The 26,665-nt window shown below is 42.9% G+C and overlaps 1 protein-coding gene across 4 annotated transcripts in view; it reads right to left on the bottom strand.

Annotated features, from left to right (window-relative positions):
- The window catches only part of CDKAL1 (CDKAL1 threonylcarbamoyladenosine tRNA methylthiotransferase), a 1,068,031-nt gene that overhangs the window by 318,715 nt on the left and 722,651 nt on the right, over nt 1–26,665 (bottom strand). For all 4 annotated transcript variants that reach the window (XM_073566117.1, XM_073566115.1, XM_073566114.1 and 1 more), the window contains exon 12: nt 8,987–9,167. In XM_073566117.1, the coding sequence (XP_073422218.1) occupies nt 8,987–9,167 (181 nt within the window). The remainder of the gene's footprint in view (nt 1–8,986; nt 9,168–26,665) is intronic.

Raw genomic sequence — 26,665 nt, 5'->3', positions numbered from 1 at the left:
ACAATAGTGGATGAGATCGGGTAAAAACTATAAAGAAATAGACAGTACAGTATATCAGTACTGGCAGATAACACAGCAGTAATTCAGGGTGCTATTACATCAGTAAATGCATTATTACAGAGGTTGAGTAATACAACACACAATGCAGTGAAGAGAGATAACTATGCAAACTTAGGTTGCCAGCACTGCACTACCTTGAACAGAATTGCAACTAACTACATGCAGTGCAAAGGCATTACAACGAGCTGGAAATACATTGCACACATCACGGAGGCTGCATTAAGGCTAGCTAACATAGATACATAGCACAATACAACTGTATTAAACCCTCACTGGAATCCGCTTGACAGAGAGCAGGACACATGTGAGTAGCTCAGAGATCTGGGAGAAAATGGCTACAAGCTTCCAAGCCTGGGAAACCTGAAAGGGCGGTTCTAAACAGAACTAATATTAAAGGGAGAGGATCAAAATCCATGAACAGAAAAGAGGACAACTATGACATCTAATGGCCATAGCTGGAACAGCACTTAACAAATTTCTTGCTGCACATGAATGGGCAGAACAACTAGAATGCTCTAAAACTGGAGCTAGGCCAAATGTATCAAAATGCAAAGGAAAAAAATGGTGCTACACTTCATGCTATCTAAAGTGTACCTGTACCATGTGCAAGAACTGTCATGAATCCACTGCTCTGTAACTCTTTTTAAGTTATTGAATCCTCTTCATCAATATTCTACCAGGACTATAAGAGCTGGAACCTCCTGTACATCACTTCTCAGCATGCATTGCTCCTGCCATTGTTTATTGGTTTATGTACATTGATTTTAAAGTCCGTCCCTTTGTTATGCTTGTATGCACTTGACTCTGTGACAATCTTATAAATGTGCCTCTGCTGTGTAATGGCTGTGTCTGACCGTACAGGAACATGGTCTGATCATACCACAGCTCCTGGGCAGCGGAGGAAGCAAGAGAGTTCTGCTTCTTCCATTGCTCCATAAAGTTGCCTGTCCATTATTAACACCATTAACCCTTTTAACTGTGCAAGAGCTACAGAGTATTTTAATGGGTAAATAGTCCAATGTAGGACTACTACTCTCAGCGTGTCTTTTAGTAGGAGTTGAAGCACAGGCTGAAAGATCACACTAGGAGATGCAATTCTTAAACAGCTTTTTACATTCTGAAATGTAAAGTTAAAGGGATTCTGATAGACGTTTTTTGCTACCTTGTTTGAGAGCAGCGTTATGTAGGCAACTAGAAGCTGAATCAAACGATGTATCACTTACTGTAGATTACTGGGTGCAGCTGTTCTCACACAGAGTTTTTAGATTTAGAATGAAGCAGAGCTGAGGAAGCTAACCCCGCCCACACCAAGCTCTGTATATACAATGCCCATAGACAATGCGGTACTTAGTTATCAGACTAGTGTGGCAATGTTAATCTGTTAGTGATAAATCCTTCACAGTTAGTACACAACAGTATGTACTTTGACAAGTGACATCTCTGAAATCTGTATCTCAGCCACTATCTCCTGCTGTCTTCAGATTACAAACAAGTTGGTCGGACAGTGTTTACACCACCCACTGACTGAAACACAAAAAGAAAACACAGAATGACAAATGTGCAAAAATACTCTGCAGTAAAAAATATGACAGTAGTCAGCAAGTGCTGGTAAAAAGATGATAATTACAGGGTTAAGGGTTACCGTGACGAGGTGGAGTGGCTTGGTATACATTTTTTGCAAAAAACGTATCAACTAAATACCCTGTATTTGTTATCATCTTTTTACCAGCACTTGCTGACTACTGTCATATTTTTTACTGCAGAGTATTTTTGCACATTTGTCATTCTGTGTTTTCTTTTTGTGTTTCAGTCAGTGGGTGGTGTGAACACTGTCAGACCGACTTGTTCACATTTGTGCATGTCACATGTGTTTTTAATCCATTTTTTCCTTGCTTATGCATGGTTTGGGAGACCCCACCCCTTTCTTGTGAGACATGCACATAAAGAGCCGTCTTACACCACGTGCCCACACTAGGAAGCACCTGTCTGAATCCTGTTCATTTAGACACTGTTCATATGTTCAGGTTTTAAATACATTAGATAGGGACTGCTCCGTTAAGGGTTACCGTGACGAGGTGGAGTGGCTTGGTATACATTTTTTGCAAAAAACGTATCAACTAAATACCCTGTATTTGTTATCTTTTTACCAGCACTTGCTGACTACTGTCATATTTTTTACTGCAGAGTATTTTTGCACATTTGTCATTCTGTGTTTTCTTTTTGTGTTTCAGTCAGTGGGTGGTGTAAACACTGTCAGACCGACTTGTTCACATTTGTGCATGTCACATGTGTTTTTAATCCATTTTTTCCTTGCTTATGCATGGTTTGGGAGACCCCACCCCTCTCTTGTGAGACATGCACATAAAGAGCCGTCTTACACCACGTGCCCACACTAGGAAGCACCTGTCTGAATCCTGTTCATTTAGACACTGTTCATATGTTCAGGTTTTAAATACATTAGATAGGGACTGCTCCGTTAAGGGTTACCGTGACGAGGTGGAGTGGCTTGGTATACATTTTTTGCAAAAAACGTATCAACTAAATACCCTGTATTTGTTATCTTTTTACCAGCACTTGCTGACTACTGTCATATTTTTTACTGCAGAGTATTTTTGCACATTTGTCATTCTGTGTTTTCTTTTTGTGTCTTCAGATTACATAGCAAAAACCTGCTGACAGATTCTCTTTTCAAAGTTGTTAGTCATTTCCAAATATAAATCTGGCTAACACTGCCACCATTACAGCTGCTATAGTTGTTTCTCCGAGTAATCTTACAATTTTGAACTGCAAGCTTGCCAAGTCACACAGAAATAAGTAACACGCTGTGTAAGGATATGTGCAGACGATCAGGATGCAGCACACGTTCGCTTCGTCAAATGCGCTGCTGTCTACTGAACGCAGGTGAATCCCGAAGTGTTCACTGAACCGCGCGGGTTCACTGCGTCTCTGCAAGATATATAGACATGCTGCGGTCTGGAGACACGCGCCACATGTCCGTCTCTGCTGGTGAGCTGCGGGTGTCTCTGGACGCATAGTGGGCATGGGATTTGCTTGAAATCCCATCTACTATGCTGTAACATCTGGATGCTGTGGGTTGGACGCTGCACAAGTACGCGTCGGAACCGCAGCATTTACTGACAGTGTGCACACACCCTAACATGGCAATTTTACCATTCAGGTGACACACTTTAAGATTGATGAGAAACCTTGTGGCATCACTCATGGTGGGCACATTTGTTCTCATCCAGACTTAACGTAATGGATGCATCATTAACAATCTGCTGTGAGGATACATCAAGATTAGGTTTTGTTCACATCTGCCAACATTAGGTCAAAAGACAAGAAGAAATTGTGCTGCATGCAACACTATTTTTACCATAAAAAAATATGGAATCTGTCGGTCCCCCCATTATAAGCCAAAGGAGATGATTGGGTGCCAGTGGTGTCTGTACAGCTGATCCAGCAATTATTACTGAGAACACATGTTACACTGTATGTGTGAATATAACCTTACGTTTAATTTGGTTTTATTTTTGTGAGCAAATCCAGCAGAAAAGGAAGATGCAGTGATGGTGGTCTGGCCAGATGGAGATAGCAAGCAACTCCAGTCAGTCAACATGTCACCTGCCAAACGTTTATTCTGCATTCATCTATGTCGCATTTTAATACTTTGTCTAGTCTGCAGGGCTTCTGACCACTATGTCATCACTGTGATCAGTCCCTGCATGGTGGTAACTATTCGGTCACTGTATATAGCCTATATGGTCACCCACCATGGCAAGGGTATAGAGTCACAGGCAGCGAACACCTGGGCAGCTCTCAGGAGATCAAATACAGAAAAATGTTATTGTTTATCAATAGTTTATACCATTTTCTACAATTAACCAAAGTTTACAAAAACCTAGACAACATCTTAAAGCTTGTGAAGGCCAACACAACCCAGCTGTATTGTCATGTGACACATGGAGGTGGCACAACGTCAGCTGCGGTCCATAGTTGCTTGTTTAGGTGGCAGATTGGGAGAGGTCAGGAGTGAACACAATAAGGCTACGTACACAGGTAGCGAAACTCTCGCGGAAATTACCGCGAGAATTCCGTTCCGCGGGAAAATCACATTTTAAATTCCCGCGATTTTCCCGCAGAAAAACTAGCATTTTGCAAGCGTTATTAGCTTGCAGAATTGCTAGCGTTTTCCAAGCGATCTGTAGCATCGCTTGGAGAACTGATTGACAGGTTGGTCACACTCGTCAAACATAGTGTTTGACGAGTGTGACCAACTTTTTGCTATTGAGGCTGCCTATGCGGCATCAATAGTAAAAGATAGGATGTAAAAAATAATAATTAAAAAAATATTGTTAATCTCACCTTCCGGCATCCCGCGCAGCCTTCCCGCCTCTCTCCACGCTCCCGATCCCAGTAATCCTTTGCGAGAATTACCGCAATGACGTCCGTTCTCGCGGGATCGAATGACCGCGAGACTTCGCGATCCCGCGAGAACGGACGTCAACGCTCACAAAGGATTACTGGGATCGGGAGCGTGGAGAGAGGGTAGTGCGGGACGTCGGAAGGTGAGAATAACAATATATTTTATTTTAAATTCTATTGTTTTACAGGGATATGGTACCCACAGTCCCGAGGAGAGTCTCCCCTCCTCCGGATCGTGGGTACCATCTGCAAATGTTCTGCTTACTTTTCGCATGGTGTGCACAGCCACATGTGGAAAGTAAGCAGAACAATGCATTCCTATGGGTGCGGGATTGCCGCGATTCTGCTAAATTAATGAGCATGCTATGTTTTTACCGCGAAGCGATTCCGCCGCGGTAAAAACCGCAGCATTACCACAGCATTGCCGAATCCCATAGGAATGCATGGCATGCTTATTTTTCGTGTTTTCGCAGCAAAATCGCACGGTTAAAACCGCCGCGAAAACGCAAAAAAACCGCCACGTGTGAACATAGCCTAACTGTGATCAAATAACACATTTACATTTTTTGCACTAAAAACTAACAATTAAGCTGTGTGCACACTCAGCGTTTTTAGCGGTATTTTTAGCGGATTTGCCTATAAAACCGCTAAAAATAAGCTTCCCATTCATTTCTAGGCATTTTGCACTTTTTGTGCATATTGATGCGTTTTTTACCGTGAAAAAAACGCTTTGCGGTAAAAAACGCAGCATGCTCATTAATTTCGCGGATTTTTCCGCGTTTCTGGCTATTTCTATTCGACTTGAAAACGCACGGAAAAAAAACGCATAAAAAACGCGCATTTTTTGCGCAGAAAACGCGTGGAAAACGATCAGAAAAAAACGTTTCTGGGAGGTGAGTCAGGTTTTTCAGCAGAAATTTTCTGATACGTGTGCACATAGCCTTAAAATGCTTTTAATAATTATTATTATGCCTTTATATAGCGCCATTTATTCCATGGCACTTTACATGTGAAAAGGGGAAATATAGACAAGTATAATAAACATGTGTAAGACAAGGGACACACAAGTACATAAGGAGAGGGGACCCTGCCCGTGAGGGCTCACAGTCTACAAGGATGGGTGAGGATACAGTAGGAGAGGGTAGCGAAGGTCGTGTGGTGGTTCAGTAGACCGAGGATCATTGCAGGCTGTAGGCTTGTCGGAACAGGTGGGTCTTTCAGGTTCTTCTTGAAGGTTTCCGTTGATGGTGAGAATCTGATGTGTTGCGGCAGAGAGTGCCAGAGTATAGGGGAAGCACGGGAGAAGTCTTGTATGCGGTTGTGGGAAGAAGAGATAAGGGGGGGAGGGGTGTATTCTGGGGTGCATTATATATTAGGGTAGGGGTGTATTCTGGGGTGCAGTATATATTGGGGGAGGGGTGTATTCTAAGGTGCAGTATATATTGGCGGAGGGGTGTATTCTGGGGTGCAGTATATACTGGGGAGGGGTGTATTCTGGGGTGCAGTATATATTGGAGGAGGGGTGTATTCTGGGGTGCAGTATATACTGGAGGAGGGGTGTATTCTGGGGTGCAGGATATATCGGGGGAGGGGTGTATTCTGGAGTGCAGTATATATCGGGGTGTATTCTGGGGTGCAGTATATACTGGGGGAGGGGTGTATTCTGGGGTGCAGTATATATTGGAGGAGGGGTGTATTCTGGGGTGCAGTATATACTGGAGGAGGGGTGTATTCTGGGGTACAGGATATATCGGGGAGGGGTGTATTCTGGAGTGCAGTATATATCGGGGGGGGTATTCTGGGGTGCAGTATATATTGAGGGAGGGGTGTATTCTGGGGTGCAGTATATATTGGGGAGGGGTGTATTCTGTGGTGCAGTATATATTGGGGAGGGGTGTATTCTGGGGTGCAGTATATATTGGGGAGGGGTGTATTCTGGGGTGCAGTATATATTGGGGAGGGGTGTATTCTGGGGCGCAGTATATATTGGGGGAGGGGTATATTCTTGGGTGCAGTATATATTGGGGAGGGGTGTATTCTGGGGTGCAGTATATATTGGGGGAGGGGTGTATTCTGGGGTGCAGTATATATTGGGGGAGGGGTGTATTCTGGGGTGCAGTATATATTGGGGGAGGGGTGTATTCTGGGGTGCAGTATATATTGGGGGAGGGGTGTATTCTGGGCTGCAGTATATATTGGGGGAGGGGTGTATTCTGGGGTGCAGTATATATTGGGGAGGGGTGTATTCTGGGGTGCAGTATATTGAGGGAGGGGTGTATTCTGGGGTGCAGTATATATTGGGGGAGGGGTGTATTCTGGGGTGCAGTATATATTGGGGAGGGGTGTATTCTGGGGTGCAGTATATATTGGGGAGGGGTGTATTCTAGGGAGCAGTATATATTGGGGAGCGGAGTATTCTGGGGTGCAGTATATATTGGGGGAGGGGTGTATTCTGGGGTGCAGTATATATTAGGGAGGGGTGTATTCTGGGTGCAATATATATTGGGGGAGGGTGTGTATATATATTGGGGGAGGGGTGTATTCTGTGGTGCAGTATATATTGGGGGAGGGGTGTATTCTGGGGTGCAGTATATATTGGGGAGGGGTGTATTCTGGGGCTCAGTATATATTGGGGAGGGGTGTATTCTTGGGTGCAGTATATATTGGGGAGGGGTGTATTCTGGGGCGCAGTATATATTGGGGAGGGGTGTATTCTTGGGTGCAGTATATATTGGGGGAGGGTGTGTATATATATTGGGGAGGGGTGTATTCTGGGTGCAATATATATTGGGGGAGGGTGTGTATATATATTGGGGGAGGGGTGTATTCTGTGGTGCAGTATATATTGGGGGAGGGGTGTATTCTGGGGTGCAGTATATATTGGGGAGGGGTGTATTCTGGGGCGCAGTATATATTGGGGAGGGGTGTATTCTTGGGTGCAGTATATATTGGGGAGGGGTGTATTCTGGGGAGCAGTATATATTGGGGAGGGGTGTATTCTGGGTGCAATATATATTGGGGGAGGGTGTGTATATATATTGGGGGAGGGGTGTATTCTGTGGTGCAGTATATATTGGGGGAGGGGTGTATTCTGGGGTGCAGTATATATTGGGGAGGGGTGTATTCTGGGGCGCAGTATATATTGGGGAGGGGTGTATTCTTGGGTGCAGTATATATTGGGGAGGGGTGTATTCTGGGGTGCAGTATATATTGGGGTAGGGGTGTATTCTGGGGTGCAGTATATATTGGGGAGGGGTGTATTCTGGGGTGCAGTATATATTGGGAGAGGGGTGTATTCTGGGGTGCAGTATATATTGGGGGAGGGGTGTATTCGGGGGTGTAGTATATATTGGGGGAGGGGTGTATTCTGGGGTGCAGTATATATTGGGGAGGGGTGTATTCTGGGGTGCAGTATATTGAGGGAGGAGTGTATTCTGGGGTGCAGTATATATTGGGGAGGGGTGTATTCTGGGGTGCAAGATATATTGGGGGAGGGGTGTATTCTGGGGTGCAGTATATATTGGAGAGGGGGGTATTCTGGGGTGCAGTATATATTGGGGAGGGGGATATTCTGGGGTGCAGTATATATTGGGGAGGGGGATATTCTGGGGTGCAGTAGATATTGGAGGAGGGGTGTATTCTGGGGTGCAGTATATATTGGGGAGGGGGATATTCTGGGGTGCAGTAGATATTGGAGGAGGGGTGTATTCTGGGGTGCAGTATATATTGGGGAGGGGTGTATTCTGGGGTGCAGTAAATATTGGGGAGCGGAGTATTCTGGGGTGCAGTATATATTGGGGAGGGGTGTATTCTGGGGTGCAGTATATATTGGGGAGGGGTGTATTCTGGGTGCAGTATATATTGGGGGAGGGTGTGTATATATATTGGGGGAGGGATGTATTCTGGGGTGTAGTATATATTGGGGGAGGGGTGTATTCTGGGGTGCAGTATACATTGGGGAGGAGTGTATTCTGGGGTGCAGTATATATTGGGCAGGAGTGTATTCTGAGGTGCATTCTGGGGTGCAATATATATTGGGGAGGGGTGTATTCTGGGGTGCAGTATATATTGGGATATTGGGAAGGGGTGTATTCTGGGGTGCAGTATATATTGGGGGAGGGGTGTATTCTGGGTGCAGTATATATTGGGGGAGGGTCAGGACTCACCCTGCAGGAGACCCCGTGTCATTCCTCTCGGGCTCAGCCGCGCACATAACACTGCACACTGAGCCGCCATGACAGTGACGTCGCATAGATAAAATCACTACAAATATTAAAAAAGGATAAACATGGACATGAAATCTTACCAGTAAATAAGAACACCGGTTTTAACTGAACAGCATCAATTAATTAAAAATGAGAAGTGGGAGCTTGTACCATCCAGGTAACATAATATGGGCATGTACCTTGTGATTGCCAACCGAAGAGCCATTCTCTGTGCAAACACCCTTCAGGAAGTGCCTTAGAAGCTACACACCTTCATCTGGAACAGAATCGCTTACCACATGAGCTGGAACCTGCACCATTTTAGCAGCTGGGGTCCCTGGGCGCGGGTAAAACTGATTAATGAAGAGGCTGGGGAATTTGTACTCCTCAACTAGTTTTAACGTCTCCTTAAAATCTTCATCTGTCTCTCCAGGAAATCCACAGATGATGTCTGTAGCAATTGTGATTCCAGGCACTCTACAAGACAGATGGAAAAAACATGTTAAACTGCAGCCTAGGGAGCTCGCATTCTACCACGTCTTCCTCAACAAATTTCCCAGAGGTGCCCAAATATCGTTAGATTAACCAATTCCCTGCCAGTGGAATCAGCCCTAGGGTGACCAGAATAACAGAGCAAATAGAAAATATCAATCACTGCATAACGGGTTTATTTCATGGAGAAGGGTCAATTAAGAAACTGCTCATTCAAACCTATGGACTAGAAAAAATGGTACAATCGACATCCACCCAAGTCGTAAATAGGCTTGGACTGGCCCACAGGAGAACAGGAGTATCCACTGGTGGGCCTCCACCTTCTTATATGAGCAGAACTTGGCACCATATGCATGGATCACTATGTACAGACAGAGGCGGCGTCTAATTCATGCAACAATCTACCCATTATTATATAAATTTTATATTGAGGAGAATGTCACATTTCATGTAGCTAAAAAGTGGAGCCCTGGAGTTGATTCCCGATGGGCCCCTGGCTCCCCAGTCCGACACTGGTTGAAAATGTTATGAAACAAGTTCAACACTAAAAGGTGGTGGGGAGGGACAACCTTCTCTTTGTCCTCAGGTGAATGCAATTAAAGGGAATCTGCCACCAGGTTTTTGCCACCCAATGATAAGGCAGCATAATGCAAGTGACCTTGATTCCAGTGATGTTTCACTTACTGAGCTGCTTGCTATAGTTTTCATTAAAATCACTGTTTTATCAACAGGAGATCACCACTAGAGGACTAGGAAACCTGCTGCCATGTCATACTTCATATTCACTAGCATAAATATATGGTGGGTATATAAGATGAGAGGCGTCTGTAATTTACATCATAGGTAGACCTCAACTATGGGAGACAAACTGAGAAAAAAAAATCCAGAAAATCACATTGTCTGTTTTTTTTTTCATTTTATTTGCATATTATGGTGGAAAATAAGTATTTGGTCAGAAACAAAATTTCATCTCAATACTTTGTGATATATCCTTTGTTGGCAATGACAGAGGTCAAACGTTTTCTGTAAGTCTTCACAAGGTTGCCACACACTGTTGTTGGTATGTTGGCCCATTCCTCCATGCAGATCTCCTCTAGAGCAGTGATGTTTTTGGCTTTTCGCTTGGCAACACGGACTTTCAACTCCCTCCAAAGGTTTTCTATAGGGTTGAGATCTGGAGACTGGCTAGGCCACTCCAGGACCTTGAAATGCTTCTTACGAAGCCACTCCTTCGTTGCCCTGGCGGTGTGCTTTGGATCTTTGTCATGTTGAAAGACCCAGCCACGTTTCATCTTCAATGCCCTTGCTGATGGAAGGAGGTTTGCACTCAAAATCTCACGATACATGGCCCCATTCATTCTTTCATGTACCCGGATCAGTCGTCCAGGCCCCTTTGCAGAGAAACAGCCCCAAAGCATGATGTTTCCACCACCATGCTTTACAGTAGGTATGGTGTTTGATGGATGCAACTCAGTATTCTTTTTCCTCCAAACACGACAAGTTGTGTTTCTACCAAACAGTTCCAGTTTGGTTTCATCAGACCATAGGACATTCTCCCAAAACTCCTCTGGATCATCCAAATGCTCTCTAGCAAACTTCAGACGGGCCCGGACATGTACAGGCTTAAGCAGTGGGACACGTCTGGCACTGCAGGATCTGAGTCCATGGTGGCGTAGTGTGTTACTTATGGTAGGCCTTGTTACATTGGTCCCAGCTCTCTGCAGTTCATTCACTAGGTCCCCCCGCGTGGTTCTGGGATTTTTGCTCACCGTTCTTGTGATCATTCTGACCCCACGGGGTGGGATTTTGCGTGGAGCACCAGATCGAGGGAGATTATCAGTGGTCTTGTATGTCTTCCATTTTCTAATTATTGCTCCCACAGTTGATTTCTTCACTCCAAGCTGGTTGGCTATTGCAGATTCAGTCTTCCCAGCCTGGTGCAGGGCTACAATTTTGTTTCTGTTGTCCCCTGACAGCTCTTTGGTCTTCACCATAGTGGAGTTTGGAGTCAGACTGTTTGAGGGTGTGCACAGGTGTCTTTTTATACTGATAACAAGTTTAAACAGGTGCCATTACTACAGGTAATGAGTGGAGGAAAGAGGAGACTCTTAAAGAAGAAGTTACAGGTCTGTGAGAGCCAGAAATCTTGATTGCTTGTTTCTGACCAAATACTTATTTTCCACCATAATATGCAAATAAAATGAAAAAAAAAAACAGACAATGTGATTTTCTGGATTTTATTTTCTCAGTTTGTCTCCCATAGTTGAGGTCTACCTATGATGTAAATTACAGACGCCTCTCATCTTTTTAAGTGGTGGAACTTGCACTATTGCTGACTGACTAAATACTTTTTATCCCCACTGTATATATATATATATATATATATATATATATATATGTATATATATATACACACACACACAGCTAGGTCCATATATATTTGGACAGAGACATTTTTCTAATTTTGGTTCTAGACATTACCACAATGAATTTTAAACAAAACAATTCAGATGCAGTTGAAGTTCAGACTTTCAGCTTTCATTTGAGGGTATCCACATTAAAATTGGATGAAGGGTTTCGGAGTTTCAGCTCCTTAACATGTGCCACCCTGTTTTTAACGGGACCAAAAGTAATTGGACAGATTAAATAATTGGAAATAAAATGTTCATTTTTAGTACTTGGTTGAAAACCCTTTGCTGGCAATGGCTGCCTGAAGTCTTGAACTCATGGACATCACCAGACGCTGTGTTTCCTCCTTTTTGATGCTCTGCCAGGCCTTCACTGCGGTGGTTTTCAGTTGCTGTTTGTTTGTGGGCCTTTCTGTCTGAAGTTTAGTCTTTAACAAGTGAAATGCATGCTAAATTGGGTTGAGATCAGGTGACTGACTTGGCCATTCAAAAATATTCCACTTCTTTGCTTTATTAAACTCCTGGGTTGCTTTGGCTTTATGTTTTGGGTCATTGTCCATCTGTAGTATGAAACGACGACCAATCAGTTTGGCTGCATTTGGCTGGATCTGAGCACACAGTATGGCTCTGAATACCTCAGAATTAATTCGGCTGCTTCTGTCCTGTGTCACATCATCAATAAACACTAGTGACCCAGTGCCACTGGCAGCCATGCATGCCCAAGCTATCACACTGCCTCCGCCGTGTTTTACAGATGATGTGGTATGCTTTGGATCATGAGCTGTACCACGCCTTCGCCATACTTTTCTCTCTCCATCATTCTGGTAGAGGTTGATCTTGGTTTCATCTGTCCAAAGAATGTTCTTCCAGAACTGTGCTGGCTTTTTTAGATGTTTTTCAGCAAAGTCCAGTCTAGCCTTTTTATTCTTGATGCTTATGAGTGGCTTGCACCGTGCAGTGAACCCTCTGTATTTACTTTCATGCAGTCTTCTCTTTATGGTAGATTTGGATATTGATACGCCTACCTCCTGGAGAGTGTTGTTCACTTGGTTGGCTGTGATGAAGGGGTTTCTCTTCACCATGGAGAGTATTCTGCGATCATCCACCACTGTTGTCTTCCGTGGGCACCCAGGTCTTTTTGCATTGATGAGTTCACCGATGCTTTCCTTCTTTCTCAGGATGTACCAAACTGTAGATTTTGCCACTCCTAATGTTGTAGCAATTTCTTGGATGGGTTTTTTTCTGTTTTTGCAGCTTAAGGATGGCTTGTTTCACTTGCATGGAGAGCTCCTTTGTCCGCATGTTTCCTTCACAGCAAAACCTTCCAAATGCAAGCACCACACCTCAAATCAACTCCAGGCCTTTTATCTGCTTAATTGAGAATGACATAATGAAGGGATTGCTCACACCTGTCCATGAAATAGCCTTGGAGTCAATTGTCCAATTACTTTTGGTAACTTTAAAAACAAGGTGGCACATGTTAAGGAGCTGAAACTCCAAAACCCTTCATCCAATTTTAATGTGGATACCCTCAAATGAAAGTCTGAACTTCAACTGCATCTGAATTGTTTTGTTTAAAATTCATTGTGGTAATGTCTAGAACTAAAATTAGAAAAATGTTGTCTCTGTCCAAATATGTATGGACCTAACTGTATATATATATATATACACACAGTGTGTACGGTATATATATATATATATATATATATATATATATATATATATATATATATACATACATACACACACATTTTACAAAGGATTTTACAAAGGACCTTAAAAAAGGCAGGACCAAAGAAACAATGAACAGGAGATGGAGGTAAAGTCTGGAGCCAATAGTTATTTGATCAGAGGGTGCATTCACTCGACTCACACAGTAATTAGCAGTGCTGTCATATCTCACGTTTAATGGCGCCAAATGATGAATAGCAGCATTCATTTATTTCCTGACATTATGGTAAAAGGATCTTATTACATATTCTTCAGTGCTGAATAACTATAATGGTTTTATACTATGAAGCAAAAAAAAAAAACATTTGAAGATGCAAAAGGGTCCTCCATGGAATGCATTAGGTGGATCAGGCATAATCCTCTCCATAACAAGATGCACAAATACCAATGAGGTAAAAGCCAAACGGTGCACTGGATGTAGCAAAACAATATGTAATTAAAGGGAACAAGACAGTAAAAATAACACTACAGAAAGGTATTTACCTGCAGCCATAATGGAAATCTGCAGGCAAATAGCGGTTTAAACATACGGTACATGGCAGTCACATTGGAAGCACGGCTAGAGAGAGGATTCTTCATGTAGCCTCTTGCTTCCAGTTATTGTGGAAGCGTCAGAGCTCAGTACACAGGGAGAACAGAACTTCATACTCTCCCTGCAGCTGTACTTCCAATTAGGCTGCTGCAAATTGTTTTAGTGGTATTTAAAGTGAACCTGTCATCAATATAAGACATATTAAACTACAGGTATGGGCATAATGGCGCTATCATACTGATTTAATAAGTACTTTTAGTGTAGAAATCTGCAGTCTGGTTGTTTTTTAGTGATCATAAGAAGTTTGGGTGCAATAAGTTGTTTGTGCGTTGGGGCGGGCCTGTGGGGCGGGCCTGTGGGGTGGGACTGTGAGTAGAGTCTTTGTCTCGGCCACAGCCCCTCAGCTGCCTCTGGCGTTCATGTCTTCATTCTATTTAAAATTTTGCATCAGCGCCATCCTAACCCTGGGTGGTGCTTGAATACATTCATATTTGCATGGTATTCAGGAATATGGCACTAGTGCCATTTTACAGAAGATCGCCGGGAAGTCAATGTGCGCATGCGCCCACACTAGCACCATTTTCCTGAAACATGTGACCTGATCAATCTGCACAAGCGCTGCACACGGTTAGGGTGGCACTGGTCCAAAATTTTAACCAGTATGAAGATAAGAACACCAGAGGCAACTGAGGGGCCGTGGCAGAGACGATGACCCCACCCATAGTCCCATCCCGATGCACGAACAGCTTATTGAACCCAAACTTCTAACGATGATTAAAGCACAACCAAGTGGAAGATTTCTACACTGAAGGTCATATTAATTCAGTAGAAGAGCGACTTTATTCCCATACCTTTAATTTAACATGCTTGATTCTGATGACCGGTCCCCTTTAAAACACTAGCTCTCATTCATGAAGACTATGGTCTATGCTCCAGTCTTAAAGGGGTTATCTGGGCCAATTTTATTTTTTTCTCATGAGGCTAAGAACTAACAGGCAGGTAGTTGCTACCTACTTGCCTGTTCTGCCCGGCGCTGGCTCAGAACAGTCACAGGTGTGTATGTGATTCTGCTGCTTTATTTGACCTCACATTGACAGAGCAGCTCTACCTCTTTCAGGCTGCACTGTCAAAGGGACATGACCTGTCGACATCATGCTGATTGACCGTTAGCGGCCCACATTTAGGCAGCGGAGAGCCGGCTGTCAATCAGCAAGACCGGCAGTCATGCCCCATCAACAGAGCAGAGCGGAAGAGAAGCCGCTGATTTGTCCAAGTGACGTCACACGATGCTGCAGAATCGCAGCCAGGAGCAATATGTGACTACTCTGAGCTGACATAGGTCTGCGTCAAGTAGTTAGGATCTATCTGCCTGTAAGTTCTTAAGCCCCTGCATAACCCCTTTAATCAGGAACGAGCAGTGAATAAGATGCATCAAATTTAATAAGATGCACATGCAACTTGATGGGCTTGGCGTATCACATCAGTGGCGTGTTGCAAGAAATGTTTATCGAGTCAGGGACTGGACTAACATTTCTGACGTAAGAAACACCACCATTATTGATACACTTGACCGGATATTCCGGCTCCTCAATAGTTCTGCCCATTTTGGCACAGTTGCCTTAAACTGACAAATGCCAAAAGTTGCACGTTTTTTGCACAACTCAGTGTTGCCTGTGGCTGCGGGCTAATACAATTTTATTTTTGGCTTTTCAAAGGAAACAGAAAGGAGGGAAATTTGTTCGAGAGCTTCTGATATTGAGGACTGCTGGTCTTCGCCTGGTGCTACTTGTACCTTTTTTATTTCTTTTTCAGGTGGGTGGTAACAGGTCACCTGCATAGTCAGGCAATTTCAAGTTCAAGCTCAGGCGAACAGAGGTTAATTTGTGTCTTGTGCCAAGATGTAAAGGCTTTGCATGTATTTTGTAACCCAGCAATAACAAACAGGAAAACCCCGTTTTTTTTCGAAAGTCTGCAACACATTCTCAGACTGCATTGACCACATTTTGCTCACCACTATGTAACTATTCTCCCACACTGTATAGTATAATACAAAGTTTTACTTGTACTCTCGATTTATATAAAGTTTGCTCGACAATGGCCAGTTAAATCTTTTTATTTCTAGAGGTGCTATTCACATAAAATTCTCACCAGATGTCGGTAACAACCCATCCAACCCACACAGGCAAAGAAATCAAACCATAGATGTCCATACACTAAGTTATGTGTAATAATGAGAAAGGTGTCTCATTGCAAAGGTGACACACAAGAAAAATCTCATAATGGGTAAAAGTGAGCTGTCTCAAGACATTCACAACCTTATTGTTTCAAAATATACTGACGGCATTGGTTACTGAAGTATTTCAAAACTACTGAAGTTTCCAGTGAGCATTGTTGGAGCCACCATAAACCAGCCACAACAGGGTGCTCCTCCCAAGATTTCAGACAGAGGAATGAAAAGTATTATCAGAAGAGTTGTTCAAGAGCCAAGAACCAACTGTGGATAGCTACAGGAAAGCCCCCGTTACACATAACGATGTCCCAGCGATCCCACTAACGATCCGACATGATGGGATCGCTGGGACATTGTTAGGCTGATCGCTGGTGAGCTGTCACATAAGCCCCCGTTACACATAACGATGTCCCAGCGATCACACCAACGATCCAACATGATGGGATCGCTGGGACATCGTTAGACAGCCCCAGCAATCAGGATCAGCGGACGCTGGTTTCTAATGTAAACGTCAGGTATCCAGGAGCTCCTGGATACCCGCTGTTTACCTTGGAAACCGGCGTACACGCTGGTTTCCAAGGTAAACATCGGGTATCTAAGAGCCGTGTACGTCGGTTTCCAAGGTAAACAGCACGTACCCAGGAGCCACGGCTCCTGGGTACCCGATGTTTACATTAGAAAACCGCATCCAGCGTCGCTGATCTCTCGCTGCCACACGCAGCGATGCGCGCTGGCCAGCGGGAGACCAGCGATCGAAAAACGGCCCTGGCCGATGCTGCATGATCAGCGATAACCAGCAGGGGGGCTGGTCGCTGATCCCCGTCACACACAGCGATCTCGCTGTCGAGATCGCTGATGTGTCACAAAGTCAGTGATCTCGCTACTGAGATCGCTGTGTGTGACAGGGCCTATAGTTCTGGAATCAGCATGTACAATTGTTTACGAGAAATAATACAAGTAATACACTCAACCTCAATGACCTGTATGTACGCTCACCATGCAAAACTCCGTTGATGAACAAAATTTAGATAAGCCTATGAATACAGGGAGAATATACTGTAGTCTGGTGAGGTGAGACCAAAACTGAACTCTTTGGATGCCATAATACACACCATGTTTGGAGGCCGAAAGGCTCTACATATCACCCAAAAAACACCATGCCGACAGTGAAGGTGGGAGGTGGGAACATCATGGCGTGGGGTTGCTTTTCAACATATGGCACTGGCAAATTTCATATTTTTTACTTTTTAGTTCAGGATATTTGTGTTTTTGCTTTTTGTTTTCTATGGTTAATGGTCATATGTTAATATGCATACACATTAACTTACTTTCTCAGTTCAGACTCCAGTTTTTTATATAATTAAAGGAAGGATGAATATACAAATATACCGAGAGTAACAAGATATTCTAGATAAAAATTTGCAATCTACCAGGATGATAAATGGTGGACATTCCAGCAAGACAGTGATTCCAATCACACAGCCAAGGAAACTCAATTAGTTTCGGAGAAAGAAAATAAAGCTGCTACAATGGCCCAGCCAATCACCTGACCTGAATCCAAAATGTGAAAATTTATGGACGGAACTAAATCTCAGTTCATAGAAGTAGCCCCACTGATCCTTCAATATTTGAAGCGTGCTTGTGTGGACGAATGGGCCAAAATCACACCTAAGCAATGCATGCGACTAGTTTCTCCATACAGGAGGAGTCTTGAATCTGGCATCGCCAACAAAGGCTTTTCTACAAAGTATTAAATATATTTCAGTAGGCATGTCAAATACTTTTTAAACGGTCATTTCTCATTATTACACACAACTAAATTGAAATTGGTGAGAATTTCATGTCAATAGCACATTGTGTAGGGCCTCCAAATTGTATTCTATACTGTGGGGAGTGCCTGTTTCTTATACTACATCTTAACACCATAGTGGTACATGTTTGGGAGGTGTATATTATAAGTTAAGCAATACAAAGTAGAACATTGCATCCTACATCACTGGTGCAGCACATGCGATAAACTGTATTTCTCTACATAGCGCAGTGTATATGTTGCAAACAACTCTCTCAGTCATATATGCTGGTATTAAGAGGAGCATGAAAGGCAGCTTGATAACTGAATGGTGGACATTGTATTATACAATGCACAGATTGTAATAACTTCTACTTTATATACCCTGTGAAACTTCAGCATTATAATCTATATTCAGATGGCTGATGAGAGCAGTAGATGAGGAGTCAGCGGAGCAAGGCAAGGATTTATTAGTCTATGTCTCCAAATGTATTCAGGTCCTATTGTAGTGCTAAGATATTATTCCAAGGCAACCAGGATATGAGCAGAAAACAGCAGCGGACGGCGTGACATCTCCTGCATCATCCCAGACATTCCACAAACACAGAAGCACGGGGTGCTGAAACATGGCATGATCAGCGCCATAGAGAATGTGACAATGCGGAGAATGGGGGAAAAAAAGGGAAAAATAATTAGGTGCAACAATTTTGTTATTCTCTGGTTCTCTAAACTCCTTCTACAATACGACTGGCAGCAGTGAAAGCCCTCAATACTAACTATGCGGGCAGCGCCGGCTTCTGTTAAGTGTCTGTTCCCATGGAAACTATTTATGGGAGCAAACAGATTCAATGAAATGTGTATCTGTTGCACTTAATCTTGGGTAAGAAAAACATATTTTAGAATCAGAAAAATGTATTCGTTCTGTTCGGTGACAAGGTTATGTTTATAACAGTAATTAGATTTGCCCAGGATTGATTATGCGCTGCACTTCTGGAATTAACTGGCTGTGCGGCAGCAAGAACATTAAATAAAGCCAGGCCATTAAACCGACTTGTAACATTTGTTAACGCGCAGTTAGAGGGAGAAATGCACACAAAGAAATATCCTTATCAAGCTTCTACTGTTTTCCTGCAGACTTCGCTATCAACAATGTCACCAATGAGCGCACAGATTATATTGTGAGATGCAGAAATTGACTTATTTAATCTTCATCCCAAAATCTGAACTATGTAAACAAACTGTACTTCATCAGGAGAAGGAAGCTCAGTCAGTCCTTGCGGCAGTAGGGTCAATAGCTCCACAGTTAAAGAAAATGCCTCAGACATACAATCAAATTAGACGACACCAAATATGAAGAACACAACACCTGGCCATATCGTTATCATGCCATTCAGCCTCCAAACACAACTTACTGTATATCCCATCTTAGATTATATAAGGAAGAATGTGTTCCCCGACTGAACATTCAAAATTCTCCACTTCTACAGTAAAGAGCACACACACTAGTACCGCACAATATACTTATCAGATATGTGGTAGGCATGGGTACACAATGCTCTTAGCCCCAAGCTTAATACAATTCTAACAAATCAACCTGGTTCTCCAAGAATGTGATGAAATAGCCCCCCATCATGTAATTCAAACAACAGCCCATCCTAGTCAAACATCAGGACAGGCTGCTGTGTGAAGAAATAAACCAACAAAGACTTGTCTCAACTGCCAGAGGAGCTGTATTGTAAGCACACATACCAGCTCTGCCAGAGAAGGGCAGTGACAGGAGAAGAAATAAATCTTTTCCTTGGCTGACTGAGTATGTAGCACTGAGACTGAAGAGAAAAATCCTGTGCTCAGTTAGCCGAGTAGAAGATTTATTTCTTCTCCTGTTACACACTTCTCCAATATGTGTGCTTATGATACTGCTCCTTTGTCATTGAGATGCAGGACTGCAGCCTGTGACTCATGAAAAGGATGATCTGCCATATTACTGTAATTAAGTGATTGGGCTATTTTTTTTTACATTTTTGGAGAATCCCTTTAAGAAGGCTTCACCAATGAAAATATTTCATATTGTCGTGTCAGACAGTATCCATGAAGTGAAGATAAGGCAATAAGAATAGGGTAGTGATGTTACCCAAGACATTTAATTCCACATTGCTATCTGGATGATAAGAGCAGAGGACTGTCATAGATGAATTAATCATTCAAGCACTAATAATTCACATTAAAGGTAATAATTATAGTGGTAGGAGGAACTTGAATAACATCTATCAATACTGTTATCAATATATGCCAATATACCTTTATAATATTCTATGAGTTCTATTTTAGAAGCAAATAAAAAGATTTTAAAGACCTCGAACCAGCAGCTGTGTGGAGCAGTCCTTGACCTTTAGAATAGAGCCATGTGAACCTCTCCTTACATGCCCAGTGCAAAGTCATACATGCATCACGCCACAACAATGACATCACATTGGGCCTACTAATCAGAAGAGACAACAGGGATTCAGGTATTAGTAGCTTCCCAGGGCTTTGGTCCTGTGACAACGGACTAGCGACGTGATGACAGGACCAGAATTCTGTGCATTATTTTGCTCATTCCTATAATATGTAACATTTAAGCTTCTTTCAGACAAGCCTAAAGACAGAGACAGGCATTAACTTTAGCACTGCAGTATTTGGTGTAGATGATTGATTTTGTTGCAATAAATAGTATTTCTCAGCTTATAGGGAGCCTATGAGATATGACTACAGGAGCAGGAGATGAATGGTAACTCAGAGGGAACAAAGACAACTTCTGCAAAAGACAAAATGAGCAAAAACCCTGCTGTACCTAAATAAGTAAAAAGCAAAAGTGCATTTAAATAACAGTTCTTAATAATACTGATTTAGCGAATCCTGCTTTGAGCAGGGGGTTGGACCAGATGGCCCAGGAGGTCCCTTCCAACTCTACGATTCTATGATCAAAAATAGCATAAAAGCCGTCCCACCGTCGACAATGTGACCCTGATCGGGACGGTCCTGCACTGTCTAATATTAAAAACGTTACCATATGTCAGAGTTGACCGCAGTGTGTGAATAAGGGCAGACAAAAGGACCGGGTCCCGACATGTGGACACCAGTCTAGGGAAGCCTTTAAATGTAATTACCAGCTCAGAAAAGGGAGGCCACACACCGGCTCGCACAGAATGCAAAAGTACAAAGAAAAAACACAAAAATTACCAGGTGGGTGCCATGCCCAGCTCTGATCATTTCGGCAGAGGTGGGAGAAACTGCTGTAAAGACACCAATAGTTGCAAAATTTTGAGCTAATATTTTGTGTGTTTTCAAGGTTTTTTACGCCAAAATTATGGCATGAAAGCTTTGATGCATTGGGTCATAAGTCATTCAGAAAATTTTAAGCCACTTAATCAATATGGCAATGATGTCCCAAGGGCTGTCCATCAGTCCAGTGTGTCATGGTCAGACTATGGACAGAGATGTTTGGACTAAACAAAGGTCTTCTAACTCAACCTTAACAACCTCATTAATGACTATAAAGGCCCAATTACATTTAGCGATAAACCAGCGATCCCGACCACGATATGACCCGCTCAGGATCGATGGTACATCGCTAGATGGTCGCTAGTGAGCTGCCAAACAGGCAGATCTCACTAGCGATGCAGCAGCGGTTGGCGGTCGATACTTACAGTCACACCCAGCTCTGGTGACTTCTTCGGCCTGCGTCCATGGCTCGCTCGTCGGCGCCAACGACGAGAAATGGACCAGGCCGATCTCGCGCGATCACCGATAACCAGCGGGGGAGCCGGTCAGAGGTGAGTGTCACATGTAGCGATATCGCTATGTGTAAAGCCCCCTTAAGGCTATAGCATTCGGTATGAGAGACCAGTGTCCAGACCATGAATCACGGACAGTGATATACAGATATGTGAATGCACCCTAAATAGAAGACTGACCTAAAAATAAAACCACTGAAAAAATACTGAGGATGATTAAGAATGGTCTGAATTAGTACGTAAGAAAACAACACAACAACAAAAGCTCTTAGGATGTCTCTGTGCAGTGTGAAATCTGGCACAATTTAGCTTATTCCATGGAGCTGTAATTACAGCACACATTTTCTTTGGTAAACAGTTTTAACAAAATCCACATCCAATGAAGCAGCTAAATGAAGAGGCACTAGGAGGTAAAATGGAATTCATTAACACCTTCCCCGACTCTTGTAGTCCCCTGGTATTACTTTGTAAAATGACAATATATTCTGCTCTCACAAGGGCACACTTAACATTTCTTATGGCTTCCTCACCACTAATAAATATATACTTGTAGCTTGTGAAAGAAGCATTGCATTAGGAAAACCTGTGAGGAGAACAATACAACCACCACCACCTGCTTTTTGGTTTCCTTTTCCCCCATCTTAAAACAAAGCATTAGTTGGCAATCCAAGAAGCAAGCTTAAAAATGGTTTGGGGCATTTAAACTGGCATTATATAAAATCACCTTGAATAAATAGAAAAGTTATTACAGTACAGTACTTTTATCTGTGTAATTACTTTAGCTGGATACAAACCCTCAAAGAAATACAGGTATTGGAAACTATGTACACCCCTTTTCACATGAAAAGCACCATGGAATAAATGGCGCTATATTAATAAATAATAATAAAAGTGCATGTGCACACAGTGAGTATTTGCAGCACATATTTTTGCAGCAAAACTAGAGTGCTGCACGTTACAGTACCAGAAAAAGCAAGCAGAGGAGCTGTGGGCCCATTGAACTGTGTATAAGGGAGCTGTGGGCCCATCATAATGTATATAGAGGAGCTGTACATTGGGTGACTCCGTGGGCATAAGATGGTAAGTCGGCACTTAAAACGCATTATTTTTATATGGGCACTCAGAGCACAGTGACTGTCAAATGTGTACAGAGGGCATTATTACTTTCCAGGGGAAAATGTGGACACTGATTTCTAGGGCACTTGCACAGTGCAATAATATTTTCTAGGGGGCAACTTTATTATCTAGGGTGCACAAAGAAAGCATTTTACTTTGTAAGGGGCACAGTAGTGGGTATTATGTGGGGCAGTAAGAGACATAATTATACTACACAGCAGGTGCAATAATAAGAACACATCGGCAGCGACTATGTATTGGGGTATCAGTTGGATGAGGACTTTTGTGCAGGTTGGGAATAGATGGGGATGGTGCTGGAAATGTGGGAAGTCAAATGTGTCTGTTGTAACCTCTGCCGATGAGTGCTGGCTAGAAGAAATTGTCATGTCTATCTGGACTAGATGGAAATGACGGGAAAAGTGAACGACTCCATCAGAAAGAACGTCAGCTGTAAGACACTATTTGTAACTGTTCTGTAATCTCTAAGGCCTGTTTCACACTTCCGTTTTTGTGTCCGCCAAACGGATCCGTTTCCGTTTTTTTGACGGAAACTGATGCAAACGGATCCGTTTTTAAAAAAACGGATCCGTTTTTTTGACGGATCCGCGGTAACCACTAATGGAAGTCTATGGGACAAAAAAAACGGATCCTGCAAAAAAATGGCGGATCCGTTTTTTTACGGAAACCAACGGATTTTGACGGATTTGAAAAAACGGAAGTGTGAAACAGGCCTTAGGCCTGTTTCACGCTTCAGTTTTTTGTGTCAGTTAAAATCCGCCAAAAAGGCGGACAAGCGGATCCGTTGCTAACTGATGTGAACGGATGCCACAGGATCCGTTTTTTGACGGATCCGCAGAATGAGGAAATTTAAAGGAACCGCTGGCCGGGAAAGAAAGAAAGAGAGAGAGAGAGAAAGAAAGAGAAAAAGAAAAAGAAAGAGAGAGAGAGAGAAAGAGAGAGAGAGAAAGAGAGAGAGAAAGAGAGAGAGAGAGAGAAAGAGAGAGAGAGAGAGAGAATTTTTTTCCTCCGCCAGAAAGGATATCAGGGTTCAGGGTTAATTTTCTCCCTGACTTCCTTTCTCCGGGCATGCGCACTGGAAAATGCGGATCCAACCACAAAAGAAACGTTGCATGGTCCGTCCAGGGATGCTGGCGGATGAAAAAAATGTGGCGGATCCTCACAAAAACGGATCCTACGGATGACCATCAGTCAAGATCCGCCAGTAATGCAACTCAATGGGGAAAAAAACGGATCCGCAAAAAAAAATTGCGGATCCGTTTTTTTCAAAACCTGGCGGATTTTGACTGATTGTCAAAAACGGAAGTGTGAAAGAGGCCTTACATGTTCTGCAACAGTGGTATCTACCACTATATGATCAACACATGGTGGTAATTTAGATATTGGTCCTCCTAGAGATATTTTTTTTTCCAGTAACAGCCTGGCCATCTGCTGAGGTTCCAGTCTGCCCATGAATAGGCATCATCACTGGTTAGGTGCCCACTAAGATGTTTCGTCAACCCCTAACCACCCCCGGAGCTGAACCCCATGCTATGCCTCCGGCCTGAAGTTAACTTTTTAATTGTTGCAACTTAACTCTGTGACTGCCTACCTTAATCGTTGTGCTTTCCAAAACAACCTACACGTTCCACATCTTAGACTCAATAACCATGTATTGGTTGTTGCTTTGGGTAAGCTGCTCCGTGACTGAAATCGAATGCTGCTGGGGAGAATAAAGTTAATTTTCTCCCCGCAACGTTGGGCTAACTGTAGGTGCCAAGCAGGTTAATAATGCTATTAACCTGTAGATTTAAGCCCTGTCACACACAGCGAGATCGCTGCTGAGTCACAAGTTTTGTGACGCAACAGTGATCTCACCAGCGACATCGCTGTGTGTGACATTTATCAGCGACCGCTTAGTTACCCGCGCTTAGTTACCCGCGGTTTACCTTGGATTCCAGCTTGGGGAGGCTTTTGCTGAAGGGTGTGGTGGATGTACATTTCTCAAGCCTTGAGTATGAATTAACCTAAATTTTTAAATTGCTTGCAGCATGAATATTTTCAAAAAATACTCCGGCACAAGAATCCACACAGGAAAGGATGTCTGCCAGTATCTTATTCAGGTATGTCTTCCCGCAGAACAGCAATTATGTTGTTTGAAATAAATTAAAGAACATCTCACTTGCTGTCTTGTAAATTATACTTCCAGCTTTGCTAAATGTGCACAACTTAGCAGAATACCCAAGGGCTGAACTTTTCAAAAACACAGTTAAAACACTAATACATAACTGAATATTCCTATTGAAATGCTCTGAATGCTCCAAATGTAAAAAAGCCAAGCACGTTAATAAATATGGTTACCTGGCACTGGATTGGCAACATGTAAAACCTGACATAACATATCTGACAATGTAATCTGAAAAGTATCCAGTGCCAATCTAGGGTGGCAAAGGCCCGCCAGTAACTGATTCTTGGGGCACACTGTTCAGATACATGCAAAAATAACCTGACCCTAGTACAGTACACAAATTAACTTTAGCTTCTACAAAATATTAATTTGGCTAGCTTGTTTAATGAATGCTTAGATACCTTTTTCTGCAAACTATGAATCAAGTGTAATAGCACTGCTCATCAGTACTCCTTCACAGGGACCTACCCAAGGATTCTCCTGCTCACCGGCGGGCAAGTCCGAGCCCAGAAGTATCTAAAGCTACAGACTTGTATCAAACTGACACAAGCTCTCCATAAGCCTCCACTTGTCATAAATTTTATCTACTCCTGCAGAGATTTGGCTAGATTTATTACTATGTTGCAAATTAAAAAGTAGGGGTAGTGCTGCTCCTAACCTGTGTCAAAAATATAATCTTTTTTTTTCCAAATGTATTTCACGGACAAAAAAAAGTACTAACAGAATAAGGTGAAACTAAAACATTAAATTCACTCACATCTAGCAGATAAAGAAGAAATGCAAGAAAGGATAAGAATGATTTCACTTGATTCAGGATTCTCCAATTTGCCAGCTTTTAGGACGACGATACGGTGATGTTCACTTTTCCGGAATTTAAGACCATAAGGCCGGGTGCCCACGATCCGGAACTAGCAGCGCTTTGGATGCAGGATATGTTCGCTCTGTCGGCTATTGAACGCAGGTGAATCCTCATGTGTTCACTGAACTGTTGCGATTCACGGCATTCAATACATTCTATTGGTGAAATATATCTTGAGGAGGCTCGCGTTTCCACAAGATAAACAGACATGCTGCGGTTTGGAAAGACACACCGCCTGTCCGTCTCCGTGGGTGATCCGCGGACATCGGTGTGCACATAGTGAGCATTGGATTTCTTGAAATCCCATCCACTATGCTGTTACAACTGGCTGCTGTGGGTTTGACGCTGCATAAGTGCGCCGCGTCAAACAAGCAGCAACTCCGGATTGTGGGCACATACCCTAATAGTCAAGCAGACAACACAATGATATTCTAAGGGCCAGTGGATTGGCGAACCAAGGCATTCAACTCTATGTTCAATGACACACACAAAAAAATCTTACGTCTGAATCAAGACTCAGGTCCCACAGCAATGAAAGATAATGGAGCCAAACAAGCCATGAGAGCACAAACATGAAACACAAATGTTCTCCATGATGTCTGTTGTATGTTTTTATATTTTTAGCATGTCCTTTGCTTGTCAACTTCTTGAAAATTAGGTGCTTATTATACAGTTCCTTTCCATATAATTCCAGAGAATCCTTCACTCGCGCCTTCAATCATAGGTTCCTATAAAGCACCAATGGCCCTACAGGCTTTATACAAATCTGCATATTTGGTTTATAGACTTTGGTTTGTAGCTTAAATTTTCACAATTTAATAAAAGAAATACAAGTGCACACCACAAGAAATTGGTTTTGA

The sequence above is a fragment of the Dendrobates tinctorius genome, unplaced genomic scaffold, assembly GCF_039654945.1.
Source record: "Dendrobates tinctorius isolate UK_male_01 unplaced genomic scaffold, ASM3965494v1 ptg000004l, whole genome shotgun sequence".
Lineage (NCBI taxonomy): Eukaryota > Metazoa > Chordata > Amphibia > Anura > Dendrobatidae > Dendrobates > Dendrobates tinctorius.
The sequence above is the reverse complement of the archived record's forward strand: the minus strand, read 5'-3'. Positions and strand labels throughout refer to the sequence as shown.